Here is an 18,365-nt window from a genome sequence, read left to right as displayed (position 1 = left end):
TGGGGTCCGAGAGATGGTACAACACAGTGGCTAGAGACGTTATCAGATATGGCTCCGAATAGAAGCCAGTGGTGATCCTACTGTAACCTTCCTTTATTTTCTTCATTAAAAAAGGTTGTTTCTTGCCTGACTGGAAGATTTTTTCTCATTGTACCTTTTCGTTTTCCCCATTATTACTATTATTATTATTATTCCACTACCTTACTAATCCGTTCGTTATTGTTCTTTTTTAACGCTCCTTACCTTTCATTTTTTCCTTCTTCTCTTCAAATTCTCATTGTTTTGTGTGGCGCATATATATTGGCACTCTCTTGTACCAATATTTATGTTTAAATAAATAAATTAGAAACAGATAAAGTTTATCAAACCAAATAGCTTACTTGTTCTGACTTTGGCTAAACCAGGACTCTGTGCTCGACAGTCTAGAGAACAGCTTAGAGTTACACCTGTAGGAAATTGCTTCTTACAACATCTCTGACTGTAAAGCTTTGTGAGACGGGAATGAATTCGTTAGGGAGCATTACATGTACTCAAATAGAATAGCTTTGGTGAACATAACTCAATTACTTAGTACAGGATTATGTACTCAGACACAAGTCGGACAGATTATATGGAGATTAGTGAGACTACCCTGTCGCCCATTCCGAAGTAGAAAGAGTAGGGTTTGATTTATGAGCCTAGTCGTTGAAAATAGGATAGTTTAACAATGAAGTCATCTTATCTAAAGATATTTATTCAGATGTGGAACCGGATAAGAATCTGCTAAGAACTACTAACCTATACTTTGTTTTAACTAAACTTGTATTGATTTTTAAACTGACGTCCCATTTTATTAAACGTACTTATTTTTGAAGATAATTTGAAATAAAGACTATTTTTAACTAGCCAAAAGTTGTAAATCTAAAAGCAATTGATAGCTTTTTGCTTTAGTATGGGACTCCACAGCGAAGGGCACTCACGTTTCTAAATTCAGTCAATTTGATTATAGTGAACGACTATCATCCATTATCATAGGCAATATCCACCTGATTACCGACGTTGCTGAACTGCAAAGGTAACCACTTATTACTAGAAATTAAGGAATGCTTTTAAAAGTTAGTCACTTGTGAGTTTTAAAAACTACCAAGCTTATAAATGTGAGCTAAAACAAGGCTTAAGGTTGCGCTTCAAAATAATTTTATCTCTGTACATATATATGCTGTTCAGCAAATATACTGAAACGTAACTATGTCAACCAGAAAGCCTAAAATGTCAAAATAATGAATAATATTTCAATCATTAAAAAGGGAGGGAAATTAACTAACCTTTAGACCAAACGAGGAGTTCTTCACTAGACACGGCTCTGGAACTGTTTGGAAGAAGCGGAGAGGTGGTCAGTGTATGACATGGTGTCGTGGTATGAAAGAAAGCTGCAATGAGCTGGCTTGTGTTGGTCCTTCACGACTGCCTGGTTGGGGTCCGAGAGATGGTACAACACAGTGGCTAGAGACGTTATCAGATATGGCTCCGAATAGAAGCCAGTGGTGATCCTACTGTAACCTTCCTTTATTTTCTTCATTAAAAAAAGGTTGTTTCTTGCCTGACTGGAAGATTTTTTCTCATTGTACCTTTTCGTTTTCCCCATTATTACTATTATTATTATTATTCCACTACCTTACTAATCCGTTCGTTATTGTTCTTTTTTTAACGCTCCTTACCTTTCATTTTTTTCCTTCTTCTCTTCAAATTCTCATTGTTTTGTGTGGCGCATATATATTGGCACTCTCTTGTACCAATATTTATGTGTTTAAATAAATAAATAAATAAAATCATCATAAAGATACGGTTATGTCCAGTTGATGAGTCCCAAAAGGGACGAAACAAAACACCCGGATTTCACTGTCAGCCAAATTTATGTATTTTATAAGAAATGACAAAATAGCTACATCAAAGCGATCCACAAAACACCCGCATATACTAACAAAGACTGATCAAAATTCATTCCTGAATATCAGTAACGAGATTATTCAAACCTTTACTTATAATGATATATTTAAGTGTATATTTTGTGTAAAGTACAACCTGATAAACAGTTTAACTATAGAAAAAGGTTTACTCAAACCGTTTTTATTGTTGTGCTTGTAATTAACCTATTTTCTATTTGCTTTGGTTATTTTTTTACATAATGTTTTAACTAGTCATTCCATTGTCAATCGTCTGAACTCATTGAACATTTATTATCATCAGACAATGAATCAAGTGAAGACCTACCTGGTTATTCATTTCTGTCATCATCGTCTGCATCATCGTGTATACATATACCGTCAACGTGCAATGACGATAATCATAATGGTAATAATAGCTGTCATGATAATCACATGGAAAATAATACATTATCAATAAATACTATACATGAGATAGTGAATAATGAAGAAAACGCTAATAACTGTCATCATAAATATAAAAATCGTCAATATCAACGTCAAGATAATGGACTAATGTCACTGACATCATGTAATTCTATTCCACTTCCATTTATGCTTATTCCTACAAGTGAATTAGCTTCAGGTGGTTCACTTACATGTACAGTTGTTAATATCTTGGTAAGTATTATACATGATTATATGCATATCTCTAATATTATTTTGTTGAACAAACAGGTTTAGAAGGATTAATATAAAAGATTTAATACGATAATAGGAGTGGATTCGCACTGATAATACGCGAATCGACATCATATGTAATAGCTGAAAGTACTGCATCAACACACTTCATTAAATATCAGAAATGTTGCGGATAATATCAGTATATTCTTTTACTGTGAAGTTGTTTCATTTTAACAATATTTCACTCTGACCTCTGCCGTGGTTGTGTAAAAGACTTATGCTATTCTCGGCATACATATATTGGACCCCATTTCATGCCCTTGTTCGTGCCAATCTCACCTTACGTTTCGGTGCCCAACAAACTCATTACCCTAGACGGATCGATGTAAGCAAATTGGCTACAGCTTCTGTCCCAGCTAAATATCAAACCGAGATGAGTTCAAGGCTACCTATCAACCCACAGAAATATATATATATATATAAACGTCACCTGCAATTGCATGACAATATGAAGATCGTGATTTAAGTCGCTTGTGGCATCGCGAGACGTCCCGCACATAAAAAGTGGGTTTCTATCGAATCCTTACAACTCAATGAAGCACGTCGGTCTACTCCAGGTGACCGCGAGTTTGACCACAAATAAAGACAGTTACGTAATGAAATTGTACAAAGCTTGCGTAAGGACCGAGAAACTTAGTGGTTGGGACGTGCTAACGAGGTACACGATGCAGCTACATCTGGTAGTTACCGGAAGCTCTTCCAACTCATCCGAGTCACTAGCAACAGAAGTCGGGTGTGCGTGAAACGATCTGTAACGCTGACGGAACACTAGTCGATTAAATTTACCGACGTCTTGGACAATGGGCAGTCTCTCAATGAGCAGTTCAACTGGTCTGCTGCTCCAGTGACATCGATCAGACTGTTTTGTCCTCTCTGGCTAGTGTTGACTGTTCCACCTAACGAGACTGAAGTCCGCAAGGAACTTCAACTCTTGGAACACTACAAATCACCAGGCCCAAATGACCTACCTCCAATCCGTTTTACAGTTAGTGGTGACCTTCAAGTTAAGGAACTGAGTTGTTTGCAAATGTATTGTGTATTGATGTGTTACAACATCCTAGAATGAGTCCATAGTCGTTCCTGTCTTGAAAAAGTTCACGTCACTCACGCAACAACTATCGGGGGATAAGTTTACTACTCCCGATCGCATCAAAATTATTCACTTCCATCGTACTTTGTAGACTATTCAAAACCCGGAAAGGATTGACTCGCAAGGAGCAGGCTAGCTTTCGTTCTAATCATACTTATTACAGACCAACAGTCAGTGTTTCCTGACACCAAGGCCGCCTTCGGCTGTTCTCTTGGGTTGTCTAGTGGAGAAGGGTGTTCCTGAGAAGCTTGTTAACATACCGGAGGTCCTAGATACAAACACCTCAGGCGGGGTGAAGGCATGCAACCACTTCTCTCTATTGTTTTATCCAAGCAGTGTGGTTAGAGTTGCCCAATCTCACTGTTCCTCTTTGACTTTGTCATCGATGGCGTTGCCAAGACAACTCTGATGTCTGTAGGCAATGGTTGTGTGGATCTGTTGTCTGGGGAAAACTTTCCGACCTTGAGTATATTGTCTTACTGTGCGATGTTACCCCAGCCACACAATCGGCATTTAACCATTTGGCAATCAGTATTTGTAGGTATGCCATGTGCTTTGCACCTTCCAAGTGCGAAGTACTTTTACAAGACTGGCAGGACCCTGAACCTGCACTCACTCTGGGTCGAGAAGTTTGTGTATCTGGGCAGCTGCGTAAGTGCTGGAGGTGTTAATCATAAGGCCAGAGCGGCTTATGCCAATCTGAGTCGTCTTTGACGCCTTCGTGATGTTAGTCTGTCTGTAAAAGGTCGGATCTACAACGCGTTGATGAGAGCAGTTTTGCTCTGCGCTTGTAAAACCTAGCCTCTCCGAGTTGAGGATGTTAGACGACCCTCAGTGTTTGGTCATCATCGTCTACGACGGATTGTTGATATTTAGTGCCAACACCATGTTAGTGGTGCGGAGGTTCGCCAACGTGTGCTTGAGCACAGCAACGACAATTCAGTTGGTGTCACTATCTCGAAACATTGACTTAAACATGTTGGCTTGGACATGTCCTACGAATGTCGTCCCAGAGAATTCCATGTCGTGCATTGCTTGCCAACGCTGAGATTGGTTGGGAAAGGCAGAGACGTGGTCAGTGCATGACATGATGCCGTGGTGTGATGAAAAGCTAGACAGGACTGGTTTCCGTTGACCTTTCAAGACTTCCTGTTTGGGGTCCTAGAGATGGTGCAACACAGTGGCTTGAGACGTTATCAGAAATGTCTCTGAATAGAAGCCAGTGTTGGTCCAGCTGTAAGTTTCTTTTGCTTCATAAAAATGAACGTAACTTCTCTAGCTGAAATTCTTCCTGGTTGTATTTTTCCTAAATCAACTGCTTACCTCATTACTATTTCACTTCCATACACTAATTCCTATTGATTGTTGTTCGTTCTTCTTTTTTTAATATACTCACCCCTCATTTCTTAACAACCTCATTGTTATTGCGTGGCGCATATGTATTGTAGTATTCCTTTGTACCAATGTTTATGTGTTCCGATAAATAATAATAATAATAGATTGACTCCATTGATGGACATATATTGCATTTTTCCATTTTCTAGCGTTGTTTAGGTTTATTGGATCGTTGTGGTGTTGAAGATTTATGCGCAATATTATATGATTTCTGGAATAATAATTGTCATGCCCCATTTCATTCTTTTTTTAAATCACATGTTATATATCCAACATGTTGGGAATTACCACGTATGGAAGAATCAGTGGTAACACGATCATCCTCTTTTACTTCATGCACTTTAGTTGATTCAAGGAGATCAACAGTACCTGGTGAGGATTATGAAAGAAATTATCAAATGTTAATAAATTGTCGTGAAAGTAAACCGTTAAATGGAAGTTGTTTAGTTAGTTATTTACTATCCTGCAGCTATATGGGTACAAGTTTTCTTGCTTCACACTCAATATATAATTTGAATAATTTGTCTTCACCTTGTTGTCTACGTCCATCAACAAGTTGCTGTTATTTTGTTATGGATAGAACTAATCAAATTTTGCCTTATAATACACCGGAAATTTATCATCCTAATTTAATTCAACCAATTTCTAATTCAAACATGAATTGGCGTAGAGGTTGTGCTGATAATCTTGTTCTTATGCTTACTCATCATAGTCCTGGTTCTAAAAATTCGTCTTCAGTCGTGGATAAGCTTCTTACAGGACGCTTCTTTCCTGGACCTACTTCTTGGCGTTCCGTATGGCCTTTTATTCATATAAACAATCCGAAATATTTCAACTGTACTAAACCTAAGAGTAATATGTCTGATTCTCTCGCGCTATGGTTTTCTGCATGGCTTTATTGTGGAGCAATACCTGTACTAGCCCAATTATGTGATTCGGCCTATTCAAATGCACAGTATTTTCCTCCTGACATCTCACAACCAAGCTGTAATTCTTCAAGATATTCAGCACAAGAACTTGTTTGGTCCCACCGTCTTGTGTATGGTGTCACGGAAAATAGTAAGTATCTATTTGTTTTAGTTCTGATTAGCGTATACAGTTTAATTTAGGGATTCAGCTTACCTTAATAAGACACTAGGTAAAATGACAAATCGTTTGATGAGACTACATCTTCACCAAATAGGATGGCTATCACACTTACTACGTATCATTAACCACTACTATCCTCGATATCTAGTACTGTAGCAGCGAATGTGAATAAGGCTAGGAGGAACTAAACAAGACGTGGCATCAGTTCAATAAATAGTTGGTTGTTGATCTGAGCCATGCCTGTGGGTACAGACAACCTTGTTGCTGCTCGTTCCCAACAGTTGGAGACCTTAGGTTGTATGTCACCGAATTAGTCACAGTAATACACCACTTTTTATTCACCCCTAGATTCGGAATTTTAATGCCATTTCATACTTTCATTCCACGAATTCATCCCTTCTTTTCGAGTCATATTTTCAATATTTAATTATTCTTACTATCAGTGGCACTATTATTATTTGATGCTATTCTTGGTATTTTCATCTAGCTATGTTGAAATGATTTTTCTGGTAAGTATTTTTTTAGCGAGTTAGTTTTCTACGGGATGGGGACGCTAACCTCATGCCCAACCCTCCTCCTTTACCCGGGCTTGGGACCGGCAGTAACTCTAGAAGAGCTACAGGCGGAGAAAACCAAGGTCCTCGAATTCAAAACGGAGAACAGTAATCCAATCACTCTTGATGGCGAAACTCTGGAAGATGTAGAATCCTTCACATACCTGGGAAGCATCATCGATGAACGAGGAGGTTCAGATGCAGACGTAAAGACGAGGATTTGCAAAGCAAGGGTCGCATTCCTACAATTGAAGAACATATGGAACTCAAAACAACTTTCAACCAATATCAAAGTGAGAATCTTCAATACGAACATCAAGGCAGTTCTACTGTATGGAGCTGAAACTTGGAGAACTACAACAACCATAATCAAAAAGGTACAAGTATTTATAAATAGCTGTCTACGCAAGATACTCAACATCCATTGGCCGGATACCATCAGCAACAGCCTTCTGTGCGAGAGGACAAACCAGCTTCCAGCTGAAGAAGAAATTAGGAAAAGACGTTGGAAATGGATAGAACATACATTACTCAAATCATCAAATTGCATCACGAGGCAAGCCCTAATTGGAATCCTAAAGGGAAGCGGAAAAGAGGAAGGCCAAAGAACACACTACGTCGGATAATAGAAGCAGATATGGAAACGATGAATTACAACTGGAAGGAGCCGGAAAGGATTGCCCAGGACAGGGTTGGATGGAGAATGCTGGTGAGCGGCCTATGCTCCTTCACGAGGAGTAACAGGCGTAAGTAAGTAAGTAAGTATGTTGAAACGATATGGCAAATTGAACCAATGCACATCTGTATCCAAAGCTTCTAATGTCGGTTATAACTGATTATCAAAATAAGTTTTGTTAATGTCACCATAAAGCTAGCCTCTTAAACTGCGTTAATTCTAAAGATGTTAAGGAACTGTAAGTTAATTTTTACATGTTTAATTCTGTTGAGTTATGTATTATAAAATTATCTATCAAAGGTGAACAGTGACTAGTAGTAGAATTCAGGACGCGCGTCCTGCTCAATTTAGGACTCGTCATCCATATGTACCTTCATCCCAGTTGTGCTCACATTGAAACTCAAAATCCAATATCTTTTACTTTCAATGTCAATGCATTATCTACCGATCTATCAAGTCCAAATAGCCACTAGCTTTTTCAGCATGTGAATAAATAGCAACATCGAGACAATCCGCTTAAGATGCACATATACCAATAGCAAAAGATCAGTTGGCAGTCCTTAACATCAACAACGAGGAAATAAATCTTCTGATAAATACCATAGAAGCAGTTTTATTGCAAATATCACTTTAAGGAATAATTTTTTATTTCAGATTTACGCAATACGACTTGTAGATATTGTGCCAGAATGTAAACGATAAAAATGAAGATAACAGTATGGAACTACAAACCTAAAATCACTTTAACTTTTGTCAAGTTATTACTCAGACCTATAGCTGATATTAAATGTAAGATACTATTTCATATAATATCATCCAATGTATCCAATTTCTGAATGCGGTTATCGAAAATCTTCAATTGTTGAATTATCATGGAGAAGCAACAAACTTATATCAATATTTTTATCCTGCCGTGATAGCATCAAAAGCCCTAGCACAGGTGAGGGTGGGGAGAGTCCCCTTCCTCTCTTGAAATGTTCTAGTCTTGCCAAACGCACATAGTCAATGTCAGGCCCTCTCGCAGCAGGGGTGTTGGTTACGAAATCGGGAAGATGAAAAGCGGATGCCCGACGCTTAAACCTGGTTGGTGGGTTCGCACGATCCAGAGTAGTTGGGAAACCCTGATTCCAAACCAATGGTGCACATGGGCTCCAGGATCCTGAGGGAACAAAAGGCGTATGGACCTATTGTTGATCACTGACCACCATAGGACTGCATCTCTTAATGCTGCCCCACCGTCTTGTCAATTAGACCTCTAGATTGAAGGCTCGAGGCATGGCTTCTTAAGGAAACCACTTGCTTCGATCTGGGTACCCAGGGAGTACCTTAGCCTACGCACATATCAAGTGCTGATTAGAATTTAAAAAATTACTCTCGCTTCAATTTGCACCCTAACAAATTGTATTTACAATTATTTAACAACAGTCGTCCATATTTTATATTGCATAAATTGTCTGTTCTCTTTCACTCCCATTCTGTGTATTTCTTTATTCTTCAACTCATACAGCAGGTCGTTTGTGACGGAAACCCTGCTTTATCTAAATGTTCTCAAGTCACTGATTGGTCGAAAGTTAAGTGCTACCACTAAATACAAATTCCGATTCCACCATTCTGACACCACGTAGACTGGTCTCCTTCGAGATTCGCACACGTGTATAGATCAGAAAACAGATAGGGTCTTTCGAAAGTCTCAATATCCACATTTGTTGTCCATCCCGAGACCTGTTTTTAAGACTAGTGTAGTACTCTCTGCCAAATGTTAGAACATACATACATCATACATATTACAAACCGACAATCATAATGCCTCTTGATATCAAGGTCGCCTTCGATTTGTTGGAAAGCGGTTTTGCTCTACGCTTGTGAAACCTAGCCTCTCTGAGTTAAGGATGTTAGACAAATCTCTGTGTTTGATCACCATCATCTGCAACAGATTGTTGATATTTAGTGTTAACGTCAGTAAGTGATCTTTAGTGCTGTTAGAGGTATGAGGGCGTTTAACACTTCCCGGTTTCCCACACCGTGGAACGGTTCTTCTAGAGATACCTAAAAATGAAATTGGGTTAGAGGTGGTCCTACTAACCTGAGGGCATGACCGCTGTACCCAAAGGACAACTGCTTGAGGCCGGTCACACACGAACTTTTTGTCGGTAGTTTTCGTGTTAGATCTGTACTTGTTGGGACCTCTCCATCGGAGACGGAAATCTGTGGGATAAGGCAGCCTCACTGATATGCTGGTTTTCGCAAGGAAAACATCTTACTGGCGTCACACCTCTGTACAATCAACAGTATGACTTCGCCCTCGGACCTTGTGTTTGCTGTTTTTAGTCTTACTGCTCTTCAACCGACCTGTCTGGCATGGTAGGACCTTAAGGAACGATTGATCCAACCAGTATAGCTCGATTGGTTCATCACAATAGGCAACCCCGACCACCACGTCAAAGTAGCAACCACGGTCGGGAAATATATGTACGTGATGCGAAGGTTCGCCAACGTGTGCTTGAGCACAGCAACGACAATTCAGTTGGTGTCACTATCTCGAAACATTGACTTAAACATGTTGGCTTGGACATGTCCTACGAATGTCGTCCCAGAGAATTCCATGTCGTGCATTGCTTGCCAACGCTGAGATTGGTTGGGAAAGGCAGAGACGTGGTCAGTGCATGACATGATGCCGTGGTGTGATGAAAAGCTAGACAGGACTGGTTTCCGTTGACCTTTCAAGACTTCCTGTTTGGGGTCCTAGAGATGGTGCAACACAGTGGCTTGAGACGTTATCAGAAATGTCTCTGAATAGAAGCCAGTGTTGGTCCAGCTGTAAGTTTCTTTTGCTTCATAAAAATGAACGTAACTTCTCTAGCTGAAATTCTTCCTGGTTGTATTTTTCCTAAATCAACTGCTTACCTCATTACTATTTCACTTCCATACACTAATTCCTATTGATTGTTGTTCGTTCTTCTTTTTTTAATATACTCACCCCTCATTTCTTAACAACCTCATTGTTATTGCGTGGCGCATATGTATTGTAGTATTCCTTTGTACCAACGTTTATGTGTCCAAATAATTATGTAAAAAAAACTGGGCTTTGAACTAGTTTGTCAGAGGCCGTGATATTACTTCGTAACTGTATAAACCAAAGTGGGGCATAATTTAGATGAGTATTTCAACCATTAAATCTGTATTATTGTTTAGGTTTTTTAAATCTCCAAAAGCCGTTCATTATTTTTAAAATGGATTTTCTCTGTATACTTGTCTAGTTGCACAATAGGAAACATCCTCCTTTTTTCCGCGGATAGAAATGCTTTTTTCTGTTACTGTCGTTACTTTCTAATATGACTTTTTACTTTAGTTTCACGAGTTTTCTAAACATGTAAGTAGTTATCACTTGTGTAAACCACCCTTTTTTGGTTTATTTGATGTTTTTTTATTAGTTAAGGACAGAATGAAGATAAGTAGTTGTATATGACCAGTAATCGAAGGCGTCCTTAGGATAACCGAAACTTTAATCCTTTATTATTTTTAATTGATTTTAATTTTTTTTTCCTTTTTTAACAGATGAGGTTTACCTTACAAATCCAAACGAACTAGTCCCTGTCCAATATGTCTTAGATCAATTATCTAAGAAACCTGAAATCCGTATTTCTAAAGCACAAATTTCCAATTTATGGACAAAGCATTATTTACATTCAAAATTATGCCCTGATAGAGATCAAACTATAGAAGATAAGCAACATATTTTTTGTAAATCAACATTTTTCACTGGTGAAAGTCTCACTTTACTTGCGAGACACCCGGATCCTAGATGGGCTTCTATGAATATAATGGGTAGGTAAAAGTAGACATTTATGCACGTGATACATTAGTGCTTAATCTTTTCTAAATGTTATATTTTGCCGAATAAATCATAGTTCTAAAAAAGGTTACTGGTAATTTTGAATAAATAATCAACTAAAAACGTGAAGTAGTCATGTTATTTCAAGGATAAATCTAATTTTAAATGTCAATATCAAAAAATCCCCATAAATCTCGTTCTCACACAGTCATTTAGTTGTAGTTGTAGTAATATGAAGTCATTTATTTCGATGTCGAATCCAATTGTACTTCACTGAAATCACGAACCGATCTAAGTTAGACGACCATTGAAAACTTTGGAACACTAAACGACTGTTTCTCCACAGTACGCGACTAAGTGGCACGCATCTACGACGCGGTTTCGATTCCCAGTTGCGAGATCATCGATAGGGATTAGCGGAAAGTTGCACACTAGGACGAAATGTCGGTCCAGTGCCTCCAGGTTTTAAATATCGTCTAATTGCTCGGTTCATTATTTTAATTAAACTCAACTCATTCGAAAGACATCTAATCACATCGACAACTGGATAAATTAGAAACATGAAATAATGTTTTTAGATATTTTAACTATGTGTGCTCTGTTTTTCTGTGATCAAGTCACCGTTCCATCTAAACGTTTAACAGTGATAAAATAAAAGTATGACTCATTATTCGTTGATAAATTTCGATCTAAGTTGTTTTTTTCTTTTTATCATGGTTGGGTCAGCCACTGATGTCGAAATAAACATAGAATTTAGGATAAATGCATATCAGTTCAAGTTGCCACACCATATCAACAAACCATGATAAAATTATCAATATGAATATCAAAGTAGGAAAAAAGTTGTAATATCAGTAACAGTATAGATGAAGTGATTCGGGAAAAAGCGGTATATTCGCAAAATAGTGTATGAAATAATTTTGAAACTCGAAACCTAATAGAGGACAAATAATGAGTGTATCTGTGCCATTGTGATCGATTCTGAGCCATGTCACTCAAATTCAACAATTGATCACAATAACCGCACAGATCACGGCCAAATAGATGGCACCTACTTAGATAAACAGCTCACTCTAGTAGTCTGTGACTTCACGAATATTTATTTTACATCTTGATTTGGCTTTTAATAGCTTTATTTTAGCTTAATCCTATACCAGCAAGCATCTCGTATCGAAGTAAGCGATGGTTGGGGATACTTACATATTTCTTAACCACCGTCGACTAAGATTCAGAATCTCATCAACCGATTTGCTGTTTTCCAAAAACCGCACGTCTAACTTCAGAATTGTTGTAGTTGCATGTACAACTGTAATGTACAATACAAATTCCCTGGTATATTTACTGACTCATGCTCAAATAGGTACAACTGATCATTGATAAACACTATGGTCTTAAATAACTACGTCGAAAGATGCGATGAGTGACATTCGTTATATTAAGTCAGTTTGTGGTACTATTCCTACCCTGTCCGATTGTCACTGGCAGAAACTTGTCGTTGTAGTGAGCCCCACTAGCCTCCAAAGAGAATTAGAAATTACTCTTTCAAGCTAACTCACTATTTAGTTCTACTTTCTTCTCCTTGAATAAAAATTCTCGACAACCCACTTTGGAATTGGTTATCAATCTTGTCATAAGTTGTGTTAAGGAATAAGTAGTATACAGTATCGCAAACCGAAGGAATTTCGAAAGTGTCAACTGTTTGTTTGAGTTCTAATGCTGCTTTTTTTTACAGTAAAATGGTAACTTTGTTACAAGGTGTAAATATACAGCTGTGTCAAAATACACTGCGTAGTATATCATCATATACAAAGTTGAAACCAAGGCAAAATTTAACGTTTATGGTAACTGAGCGATTTCTAACTGACAGATTCTTGCAGAAAGTCAATGTGCTTATTCGCCAATTTCCCTTTGTGCTAAGTAATTGTCTTCTTTATGTAGTACCAAGGCTTTAAATTGTACTATTTTTTCCATCTTTTTATTTAGGACAAGTATTGTGTGCTTTGCGCAGTTTGGAGCGTTGGGCTGATACTCTAGAGTTATCAACCGTCGTATCGTTAGATTGTGTAAACCATCAATCCACGTTATTTCCTGATACAACTCCATCTATCAGTTGTAGTCGTACAAACTCTACAGAGGTGGAACAATTTTCCAATTCTCCAGCTATTATCATTCCATCAGCTCAATTGCCTGGAATAAGTCTTTTTGTCGAAAAATCCAATTGGGAACTAGTTCGTACATTATTACAAACTAAAGCGTAGAATAAATGTCGCAAACATTATGATTCCATTTGATTTAGTGAAAATTGCCATGCATTTCATTTAGAGTTCATCAATTCCTGCTTGTGATCATTATAAACCTCTCGTAAACATACGCTAGCTTGTACATATAAATCTTCCTTTGTCAACATTTTGACTGCAGTCAATCAATGCTGATCACTGGTTTATTATTAACTGCTTTCAATATATTTTAAATATTTTTCCACTTTTTATTTTAGATAATCTTGCAGGGTCATTCTGTACCTTTAAAGCTACAACTGGAAATTGATATATATATATATATATATATATATATATATATATATATATATATATATATATATATATATATATATATATATATATATATATATCAATGGTCTTATTTATTACAGCTGTTTGGTAATTTTGTTTTTGCGATTTAATAAAATAATCGTTTAAATTTTATGCGAACCATACTCTTTTGTATATCAATCAGTCAGTAACAAAGAACTTCGTACGTATATAATATGCAGTAGTCTATCTTCTCCACTAACTGATGTATTGCCATGTTTTCGAACTAAATTTTAAGTCTCTGGAAGGTTTGAATAAGTAATAAAAATATAAGCAAACGTACATTTATACTGATATGAATGATTTATCCAAGTCTACGGAAATTTTAAACTTTCTAAATGAAATTTTAAAATATCAACATGTATATCCACCTACTGTCTTAAGGGAAAACAACCTTATACAACGGTCTGTCAGTTTGAATTGTCGTATTTCAAGACAGCACAGGAAATTGGTCACAATGACTTCACTAAAAGTCGTTTCGAAGGACAATAACAACGAGCACATAAACAGATAACCATTACTATACAGGGGATTTGTGGAGACTGTTGAATTTGATAGTTAACATCAGACTGGTCTTGGCTTAACTATCGCAAACCAGAAGGTAATGGATAGGTGTTTCGACATTAGATGCGTAAACCATTGGATCCGGTTCAGTGGGCTAAGGGCCTGCCGCGAAACCCGAAGGTCCTGCGCTCGACCTTCGGCGAAGTCTGTTGAGGAGTTCAATACTAGGACGAAACAACTCTCCGGTGCTTCCTAGCTTTCAATAGCTGTTTGATTAAAGTCAATCTGATGTTAGCTGTAAGGTAACTACTACTTACTGAGGTTTTATGGATGGGTGTTTTTGAAACACTTCAAAATATTCTTTAGTCAAAAAAAAGGTTTTCTACATAACCATTCTACGAAAATCTCAGTTTACTTTGCCAAATAGGTGTTTTATCGCTGACAATGTACTGCTTATATATCAGCTACACTGCCCTTGCCATATTTATGAAAATATTGGTAGGTGGACGCAATGCTAATTAAATACAGGCCAAAACAAGTCTCTCAAACAGCAATTTCGTTAAGTGGGTTCGCCACAAAAAAATCACTTACTAGTGTGATAGAATTATGCGTTTTAACAAGCTACATGGTAAACGAAGACGCAAAAAAATAATTGTGATTGCATTTTCGGGAGATTTATTGGGCGCCCTGGCAGGATTCTAGCCCCCACATAAATCAAATGATTTGTGTGGTGCATATATATTTGATGCCTCCTTGTACCAACGTTCATGTATTTAAATAATAATGGTCTTATGACTAATATTCAGGATAAAACCTACTATTGTTTCCATACTCTTAGAGAAAATATTATAGTTTGTTTAGGATATCGTAATCCCTAGGAAAATCCATCAGCACGCTATCCCTCAATGCGAAAACTTTGCTCAGTTATGGCAAAACAATGCATCCACTAAAACTTTATGAACTTTGAAAACACTTCATGTATTTTACTAGCAAAAAAACAAACATATACATTTTACATATCAAGGAGATGATCGTATTTACGAAACATGAAAGAAGTCGATTGTCATCTAAAGCATATTTTGCACTGCCTGCTGTTGTACAGTGAAATGCCCGTCGTCTTCTGTACAGCGCATAATAAACCCATATAAATATTAGGTGTCTGCATTAGGCATTTGCTTCTTCACAAGCATCGATCCAATCATTGTAGACATCAATCTCTTGGCTAAGATAATTTATTTTAGTCTGGAAGTCTTCTAAACATATTGTACACTTAATGTAACCAATATTGTTATCCCGTTGCCTGAAAAACGTAAAACTATGACACTTATTAGGGGAAAAACTTACAAGATAACTTCACAAGATCGACCATGATTGCAGAAAGGACAATTAAACACTTTGTCAAGTGGGACAATAGCTTTCCGCTTTGGTGGAGGCTTGTTACTACTTCGGCGACGACCCATATAAAAGTTTGGAACAGTAAACTATTTTAGAGTGTGAACTAAAAGATTTAAGCGGAAAAACTGAATTTAGTAGAATTTTTGAATAGTTCGCGAAAAATCTCCAAAAATAAAATATCATAAAAACAATAACCACACAGGTTAAACAAATAGACTTCAACAATACTAGATAAGACAACCATGGTGAAGAAACAGGAGATATTATAGGAAATTCTCTTAACGGTTGAGGTTGGGGGTAGTCAACAGGAAATTTTGAAACTAGGTTTTGTCGGGAAAGTGTACCTGTAATCCTGAGGGCATTATTAATGCTCCCTAGCGAAACTGATCTCATGTGACACACTATAATCAGAGACGGTACCGCTTATCTATTTGGGGTTCTTCCGACCTCCTCTAGGACATAATCACAATTGAGTAGTAACCAATGTCGAGTCGCTAAGACTAGTGGCCACATTCCAACTTGATCTATAAATATTCGATCAGGACTAAGATGGATTTGACACACATAACACTGGTCACTACTCAGTGATCAATTAGCTGTAAATCGTCTTAGTCATAGTCAGAAATCAGTAAATATATCAATGTTTCAAAACCTGATGGTGACTGGGAGTGTGCTCAATCCATTTTAGATTTAATTTGAAGGGCAGTTCATATTTCATGATTTACTATTCTTGAAGTCAGATTAACCCCAAATGCATTTTTGCAGCAGGGGTGTTGTTTACGAAATTGAGAGGACGCACGGCGCTTCAACCGTGTTTGTGGGTTCGCGTGACCCACCTATGGGGCTGTAAAACCCTGATTCCAAACCAATGGTGCACATGGTATACAGGATCCTAAGGGATTAAATGGCGTATGAACCAATCGTTGGTCACCGGCTACCATTGGACCGCATCCCCTATCGTCGCTTCAGTGCCACGCGGATTGGATCTCTAGGTCGAAGGCTCGGGGAGTGGCCCCCTAAGGAAACCACCCGCTTCAGTCTGAGCACCCGGTCAGTGTCCCAGCCCTTACACAAATCGAATGGTGAAGTGTGGCAAATATATATTCGGTGCCCCCCTTGTACTAATATTTGTGTTTAAATAAAATAAAAATCATACATTTAATAAATATTGGTCTTAGATATTCGAAAACCAAACTAATCAAGTTGGTTTTTTTCTAATTATTACACCGGAATTTCTGCCGTTTTAAAAACTTCAGTGACTAGCAACCAAGAACAGTCAAATTGGACACTCGAACGAAGGCATAAGAGAGCGCACAAAAGTTAGCGGGTCCCATAGGTAAATCAATAATTTTGGACTGTGAATAGTAAAGACCTTCGTAATTAACTCATTAAGTTTTGCTGTTCGTCTTTGTCTAAAGTTGGCTAGAAATGCCAAGATCAAAGGAATAAACTTAAGGTTTTGAAGCATTTATGTCATGAATATTTCACACGGACTGTTATTAGGAACTAAAGGATAGTTGCAACCCACATTACTAACACATACTACCACTTTCGCAAGCAGTCATATCGGTCTCTTTTCCCCAATCTATATTTGAAATGCTTTATGAGCAGCTTTGCTCACCGTAATAAAAGTTAATCAAAGAATAGATCCAGGTCCGATATGGGGATCGACATTATGAATTTACTACATTCAAAGGTGTGCTAACTGATTAGAAAAACAAGTTTATTTTTTAAAGTCAGTTTTTATTGTCATTTTGCAGACAACTACCTTACAGGTTATCGAATTTTTTCAGAAACGTTTGGTATTAACGATTTACAAAGTACCTGTTTCGTACGCACGATAATTTATTTATTTATTTGAACACATAAATATTGGTACAAGAGAGCGCCAATATATATGCGCCACACAAAACAATGAGAATTTGAAGAGAAGAAGGAAAAAAATGAAAGGTAAGGAGCGTTAAAAAAAGAACAATAACGAACGGATTAGTAAGGTAGTGGAATAATAATAATAATAGTAATAATGGGGAAAACGAAAAGGTACAATGAGAAAAAATCTTCCAGTCAGGCAAGAAACAACCTTTTTTAATGAAGAAAATAAAGGAAGGTTACAGTAGGATCACCACTGGCTTCTATTCGGAGCCATATCTGATAACGTCTCTAGCCACTGTGTTGTACCATCTCTCGGACCCCAACCAGGCAGTCGTGAAGGACCAACACAAGCCAGCTCATTGCAGCTTTCTTTCATACCACGACACCATGTCATACACTGACCACCTCTCCGCTTCTTCCAAACAGTTCCAGAGTCGGCAAATGATGCACGACGTGGAATTCTCTGGGACGACATTCGTAGAACATGTCCAACCCACCGAAATCGGTGTTTCAAGATGGTGACACCAATTGCATTATCGTCTCTGTACCCGAACACACGATGCCGAACCTCTGCATTACTAACATGATGTTGTCACTGGATGTCAGCAATCCTTCGGAGACAACGATGATCGAACACAGAGAGTTGTCTAACGTCCTCAACTCGGAGAGGCCAGGTTTCACAAGCATAGAGCAAGACTGCTCTCACAGACGCGTTGTAGATCCGA

At 37.7% G+C, this 18,365-nt stretch overlaps 1 protein-coding gene across 1 annotated transcript in view; it reads left to right on the top strand.

Annotated features, from left to right (window-relative positions):
- The window catches only part of MS3_00010315 (uncharacterized protein), a 36,783-nt gene extending 23,040 nt beyond the window's left edge, over positions 1–13,743 (top strand). The window contains exons 5-8 of the mRNA XM_051218677.1: positions 2,178–2,582; positions 5,280–6,189; positions 11,005–11,274; positions 13,265–13,743. Of these exons, the coding sequence (XP_051070563.1) occupies positions 2,178–2,582; positions 5,280–6,189; positions 11,005–11,274; positions 13,265–13,539 (1,860 nt within the window). The 3' untranslated portion in view covers positions 13,540–13,743. The remainder of the gene's footprint in view (positions 1–2,177; positions 2,583–5,279; positions 6,190–11,004; positions 11,275–13,264) is intronic.
- The last annotated feature ends 4,622 nt before the right edge of the window (positions 13,744–18,365 follow it).

This window comes from Schistosoma haematobium, chromosome ZW (genome assembly GCF_000699445.3).
Source record: "Schistosoma haematobium chromosome ZW, whole genome shotgun sequence".
NCBI lineage: Eukaryota > Metazoa > Platyhelminthes > Trematoda > Strigeidida > Schistosomatidae > Schistosoma > Schistosoma haematobium.
This window is presented reverse-complemented; position numbering and strand designations above follow the sequence as displayed.